At 34.9% G+C, this 7,082-nt stretch overlaps 1 protein-coding gene across 4 annotated transcripts; it reads left to right on the forward strand.

The window, feature by feature from the left end:
• The first annotated feature begins 2,663 nt into the window (after window positions 1-2,663).
• LOC130644768 (lysosomal thioesterase PPT2-B-like) lies at window positions 2,664-7,043 on the forward strand. Of its 4 annotated transcripts, XM_057450496.1 has the most exons (10): window positions 2,664-2,834; window positions 2,933-3,027; window positions 3,235-3,533; window positions 3,951-4,046; window positions 4,123-4,195; window positions 4,555-4,610; window positions 4,807-4,902; window positions 5,470-5,563; window positions 6,056-6,119; window positions 6,592-7,043. In XM_057450496.1, exons 2-10 carry the CDS (start codon window positions 2,957-2,959, stop codon window positions 6,733-6,735), a joined length of 993 nt encoding a protein of 330 aa, XP_057306479.1. In that variant the 5' UTR covers window positions 2,664-2,834; window positions 2,933-2,956; the 3' UTR covers window positions 6,736-7,043. The 4 variants fall into 4 exon arrangements, with proteins under 4 accessions (XP_057306479.1, XP_057306481.1, XP_057306478.1 ...); XM_057450495.1 differs by lacking the exon at window positions 2,664-2,834 and having other exon boundaries at window positions 2,854-3,027; XM_057450497.1 differs by lacking the exon at window positions 2,664-2,834 and having other exon boundaries at window positions 2,857-3,027; window positions 3,235-3,509.
• Window positions 7,044-7,082: the final 39 nt, after the last annotated feature.

Raw genomic sequence — 7,082 nt, forward strand, 5'->3', positions numbered from 1 at the left:
AGTACGCTAAGTATATTTTAGGATGATTTTTGCCCAAAAGTTAATATTCATGTGTATGTTTTGCTTTAAGCATCTTTTCAGTTCCCTCCACTCAAAATTAAAGTTTGGAACAGGCTGGTCCACAGCTTACCGCTTGCATTATTTTGCCTCTTGATATGTGTGAGAGGTCTAGGGAATATAAACATGTGCCATGAAAAAACTCGTCTTTAATAGCCAATTTGTCTTAGCTAAAGTGGCACTTTTTTTCCTCTCAGGATGCACGCACATGAACTTTGCAAACATTCAGAACTTATCTAATGGGTGTTGCAATGGACAAAAGCTGAATTGGAGCAAACAAATCACAGTTAGTAGAAATAAATTTAGCTGTAACTTTATTAACTCCTCTTTCTTCAAGCACCTTCTTCCAACTATCGTCCACATGGTATGTTACATTTTAGTTGCATTTTGGAAATGCTCCAGGTGAGTTCAGGAAAGTGTGGGTGATTTCGGAAAACAGCTGCCAATTCAATTTAAAAGTCGCCCGCACTCGCCTTTATATATGCGGGCGTTTGCAGCTTATTGTCATCTTTAGACAGAGCAACACTTCCAAGTGTGTATTACAAAGTAGTAATACCGTCTGTCACCTATAACATTTCTGTTTGGGTAAATTGTTCTCCAAAGCTGCTAGAAAAACTTAATGAAGTGCATGCTCAAGCTGCTTAGTTAGGAGATCTTCTTCTATTGAGGAGATTAATTTTCTTCAGTTATGATTATCTCGACAACCAGGTCTAGTTGCACCATCCTTTTTCAGAGTTAGGTTGCTTGTTAGGTCTTTTTTGTTCTAACAAAATTTTGTATAGTTTGTTTTACGGGAATGAAAATTAAATGCCGAAGGTCTAAATACTACAGTCATATTGAAAATATGCCACAGCAAATTAGCCCTTTTGTGAAAGCAACCATGCTGATAAAAAAAGGAGTCAATACATACCATTTAAGGGGATGCCGACTCGCCGAAAACGCCGTATATATATATATGTGAGGGCGGCCACAGGCGTTTTTTCGGGTGGTTTTCAAGATTTTCGTCTGTAACCGCCTGGAAAAGCTTGGACCAAATGATATAAAAACAGCTTTTTTCAGAACTCTTCCACTACCACTGCTCAACATTCAAAGAATAAATTATGCATGGTATATAATAAATGTTTAAAAAAAATGTTGTTTCGAGTTGATTCGGGTTGCTCTGGGAGAAATTTAAAGTTTTTTTTAAAAAAAACACTGGAAGACTATCATATATGCATATATATCTATAGCCAGTTTGGGAGTTGAGACGAAAAGGGAAACTACTACCCATCTGGAAAATGGTTTCCCATTTTTGGGTAAACCGTTACCCTAAAGGGCCCTTTAGGGTAACGGCTTACCCCTGGAAACCACCAAAATAGAAAGGAATCTGCGAAACCTGGTTAAGAAGCGCACTACAAATTTTAATCAATGAAAAGGGAATATTTGCCTGCAAATTTTCACCGAAGAAAAAAAATTATTGTAGCCTCTTTTTGCAATACCGTAAAATGGTCTTGAGAATGGGTAACGGTTTTCCAAAAAGGAAACCCATATTAAAATCAAAAAAATTAGTTAAGGAAACGGTTTCCTATATGGGAAACCATTTCCCTATATTACATGGGAATTTTCCTATAGAACATAGGAAAACCTCTCCCCTTTTAGTGCTGAACTGATAGCCTACACACACGTGCGTATCTGGTTGTGGTGGTGGCGGCCGCAGCAACAGCCAGCAGCAGCTTAATGTGTTGCACACTGATCTAGTAACGTACAATAATAAAAAGAGTAGGTAAATAAGGCTTCTAAAAATTTAGAAAAAGGAAAATAACTGACTCTCTCTGTCCACTCTCGGACTGAAAAAGAGCACGCCACTTTCGTTTACTCGCTTGTTTTGTTACCATTTTGAACGGCCAATCGAACGGCGACGAAATTTATTTTGGTAACTGGCAACCTCGACCCTAGGGCTTTAACCTAACCCAGGGCTTTTTGTGTGTATAGTTTAAAAATCCCAGGAGGTATAATAACTTTTACTGTTAATTCATCTTCCTCCACTAAAAAAGTGGCGTTTTGGATTTTTTTCCTAAGTGAGGAAGAGGTAATAATAGGGCCTGCTAAAAAGCGCAAGATTGCAACCTCGTTCCCAGGGGTTTCTGCCCATATGACTTCAGGCAACAAATCCTGGGGGGACGAGGGTGGATGAAGAAATAGGATCTATCTTATATCACACAACCACTAATTTTCAATAATGGCCTATAAAGTTTAGTTAATAAAAAATCAAAATTTTGATCTCACTCATGATGCAGTTTGCATTGCAGCATGTTTGTGTCTATAGAATTTCTTAGTTCAGTGTTATCATCATTCTTATCTACTTCGCCAGGAACGAACATAAGGCCCATGGGTTCAGCAGACGATGAAAAGAGAGACAAAAAATGATGTGGTTATGCTTTTTGAACTCTTGTACTGGATCGGGGATCTGGGCGCTAGTTTCAGTTTAACTTGCTTTAATTGCTCCCTTGTTTTTTTTCTCAAAATTTTTTTGATGACGCAATCTTAGATCCTAATTAGATTTTCCTGAAAATTCCATATTTTAAATTAATTGCGTGGAATTAAAAACTTGATATAAACAATTTTTGTTCGCAAACAAGTAAGTAAGTAGGTTTGTTACGACAACAACGAGACTGGTTGATGTTTGTAAACAAAGCAGCTTCTACCAAATAATCACGGCGACCAGAATGACAGCCTAATTGATAATAACAGAATCGAAAGTAGGACAAGTAGCACGGTCAGAACTGAAAGAGTCAAAAGTATGTCAAATTTAAACAAATAAACCGAAACTTCCTTAAAAAGTGAAACCTCAATATTATTAATACTCGTGATTTCTAAAATATCCCCTCAATGCTAGGAAGAAAAGTTGGAGTTGTATTAGATGTTAAAATATTGCAAATCAACATTACTAATGTCAAAAAATAAAATGTTTGGGTTCGGCTATACTTACAGGTATTATATTTTTATGTGTATACTTTTAGTGGCAAGGTATTGTACTCCAAAAATAAAATTTGTCTTTTCTGATATAATAATAGAGCAGTATTGTACATAGGCAAGTTTTTTTTATACCACTGGTCACCATAACCCAGGCTTTTTTATTAACCGGAGGGAAATCTAAAAAAGATGAATAGATCATAAAAACTTTGGTTTTATTTTTAGATGTGCTATATTGATGGTTTTCTTCTTTCAATTTGTTTACACATACAAACCTGTTGTTTTGGTTCGTGGAATATTTTCAGATGGCGATGAATTAAACGACCTGAAAAATTTAATTATACAATCTCATCCGAACACGAATGTGACGGTTTTAAAATATTTATCGGATTTGGAAACGCTCGAAAACTTGTCGTTTCAACTCAGGATTTTTAATAACAAAATGAAACGCTTTATAAAAAAGTATAAAGACGGCTTTCACATTATTTGTCACTCACAAGGTACATTGTTAGTATTTACAACAAGTAAGGGTTTGATACGACTTATTATCGCATATTTTCGTTCTCAGGGTTTCTTTGCCCCTGAGACGTTATAGACGGAGCGGCAAATATTTTTGATCCAAATTTTCGAAGAGAAAACGTGAATTTTTTTTCGAGTATAAAACGAAACTAAAAATTGTTGACTTATAATTTTTATGAAAATCAAAAAATATTTTTTGGGTTAATTGTTATCAGAAGGTTATTAATATCGAAACGGATCTGACTTCAAAAAAACCTGAGAGGTCTTGGGCACTAGGTTGATTGAAATGTTATGAAAAAAAATGTTATGCACAGTTTTTGTAAATATGTTTTTGATATTTAAAAATGAAACGCGGAAAACACCAGGCTGAAAAAATATTCTAATCCAAATCTGCATTTGAGCATTGTTTTTTGAACTTTTAGGTGGATTGCTGTGCCTCGGCTTATTGGAAAGTGTTACTAAACACAACATTGAAACATTTGTAGCCCTCTCGACACCAATTTTTGGTCAGTATGGGTGTAAGTAACCTTCGTTTTATTTGCTCAAAAATATCATTCCTCTGCAATAAAACTATTATTTGTCGTCTTTTTTTAGTACCAAAAGTAATTCTTCGACGCATACCCGTCTTACGACCAATCGCAAACTTGACTAGAGAGCTGCTTTCGCCGTATGTTACCGTTTTATGTTTTATAGTAGTTTGGCTTTTCAAGTTCAAGTTCTAGTGTTATTTTCAACGAAAGAGAAGAAAACGTTTTGATTTTCGAAGGAAGAATTTTTCGTTCCGATTGTCAAAAATATTTTTTCGCGAAAAAATTTGAAGTTTCAAAATTTGTAAGAATTAAATGTTGTCTGCATAAACTGAATAGATAGAATACGGATGGAATCAACCTCGATCCCAGGCCTTTTTTCTTTTTGATATAAGAGAAAAAGAGCCCTGGGATCGAGGTTGGGATAAAAAGATATCGTTAAAAACATTTTTATACTAATAAGCTCTGACGCTAACCTGTTTCTTACTTGTTGTTTTAGCTTTATATACAGGTCATTTCTTCAAAAGTTCGTATCGATTGCAAACTACTGGAAGGGTAAGAATTTGCAACCTCATCCCAGGCCTCTTTTACGCCTATATGATATTCCCACGGAATATCATAGTCGTAGAAGAAAACTGGGGACAAGTTTGAAGCACTTGTAAAATATCAAAACGCTTCAACTTTACTTAAAAAGTATGACAAGAGAAATTAAAATGGCTAAAACAACTTTACCAATTCCTACTATTTATAGATCCCCGTCTGGAATTTCAGGAAGATTTTGAAACTCATGTTCGTTATTTAACTAAAGTTACAAATGATCCAAATTCAAAGTGGTTTGATAAAACAGGTATGAATAGGTTTTGTTGAACGCGGCGTAACAAGAACCACAGCTTAAATTATGAGGCTGTAGCAGTTTTTTCTCATACTATGAAAGTTTATCGATCCTTTCATCTTTGCATTCAAAATGTAATGACACCTGTAATGTAAACCCGTCCTTATTCTCACGTATGCACCGTTTAAAAAAGCGTTAAAATAGAGTAAATTATCTTTGATAATTGTAGGATAGAAAATGGTTGAATAATCGTCAATAGAAACTTGTAGCGTAAGACCCGTGAAACAAAGGAATTATATAGTGTATAGCCAAGGGTTATAATATAATGCAAAATGAACTACTTAAATTATATAAGAACGATCATTCTCGACCCCAGAGCTCTTTAAGATAAACCTCAAAAGTAGACATGAAAGAAATAAACTACTCAAAGAGCTCCGGGATTGAGAATGAAGAACGATGCAGTTTCTATGCTACAAAATGATGAGGGAATTGCCCACTCATGGACCTGAACACATTCCATACGATATATCTTCCTCTGCTCCTTTATCTATTGTTTCTAACTTACAGCAATTTTCTATTTAGAAGCTGCTGTACGTAAACAGAACTTTTTGAAACTGAAAAAACTAGTTTTGATTGGTGGACCGGACGACGGTGTTATCATCCCGTGGCAGTCAAGGTAAAAACTTAAAAGTCATTCGCGGAGTGTCGTTTCAAACTCTTTTTCACTTTTTTTGCTTTCTATAGTCTGTTTTGAATTGGCTGTCCAAAATCTCTTGCGAATGATTTTATATGTCGTACATAGAGGAAGAGAGCTTGTGTGAAAAAGGATGACACACAGGCTTTATTACACGCACCAGTCACGTATCTGAGACAACGAAAAAAGAAGTCTAAAAACAAGCGTATCACTTGCGCCTATTCAGTGAACCAAATATATCGCCTTCATTGTGTTTTTAACAACCTTGTTCCAGGACTTTTTAGATTCTTATATTGGAACGGCCCAATATAAAATCTGAAAAGACATGGGGACGAGGTTGTGTTTCTTATTCAAGCGCCTTTACCAAAGCTCCTATTATTCATCATTTAAAAAACATCATGTGGTAAAAAAAGAACAACAACGTGGTTTTTTGTTGATAGCAAAGTTAAAAATACTTTGTTCGTTGTTTTTCAGCCTGTTTGGTTATTATGGCTCAGATTCACAAAGTAAAAGCGTAGTCGAAATGACACAACAAAAGGTACAACATTTCATAATGGTGTATGTTCTATACACAAATATCATTAATAAATATATTATTTTTCATAAATAAGTTCTTTTTCCAATTTTTTGGTCATTAGTCGCATTCCTAACGACCCGAAAACCCTCCTTTTTCTGGACATACATACTTTTCTGCGGACAAAAGCTGGCGTTGGAAGCTCTTCTACCCAATCCTGTAGATTTCGCCTTTTCATAAAGTACTCCTAAATCTTTCTTATAATGCAGAATTATTGCAAATAATCCAACAGCTATTACGGAAAAATATCGACATAAAGACAAATTGGTAGCATTATATTTATTTGTTTTGTAAGGAATTAACGTGTTAAATTCCACAGGTCCGCTGTCAATTTTTTAAAGGCTCAGCTGACTTTTACGAAAGCATGATCTTCTTCGATTGTTATTCGGCTTGTGAGCAAAATAAAACTTTAAAGTAAATTTGTTAACCTGTTTAGATGTTTTTGGAAGACTGGTTCGGATTGAAATCATTGTACAATCGCGGTGGTGTATCTTCTTATGTTTTTGCTGATGTCAAGCATAATGATTGGCATGGCAACAAGACTGTGTTCCATAAAGCTATTGAACCATGGCTCACATAAATTAACTTTTCCTAAATAAGAAAAACTGGCCATTGATACTTCACTTGCATAATTGCATAAACAGGAACTGACTTTACACTGCAATACTAATAAAATTTCATACCACAGACACATATAATTTGCCTTTAGGCAGAATTTTCGGTGGTTAACAAAATATGTAAATACAAATGTTATATACTTCTTTTCTTTTTTCTTAAAATTACATTGCTGATGTTAATCTGGGAAAAATGATTTACTGTCTATAGTATCAACACCTGTGTATATATACGTTAGATTGAATCTGAAATTGCATGCGCCAGTCCACAGGATCAGACATTTTATCCTACAAATACAAACCGTAAATATTA

This window comes from Hydractinia symbiolongicarpus, chromosome 5, assembly GCF_029227915.1.
Source record: "Hydractinia symbiolongicarpus strain clone_291-10 chromosome 5, HSymV2.1, whole genome shotgun sequence".
Classification (NCBI taxonomy): domain Eukaryota; kingdom Metazoa; phylum Cnidaria; class Hydrozoa; order Anthoathecata; family Hydractiniidae; genus Hydractinia; species Hydractinia symbiolongicarpus.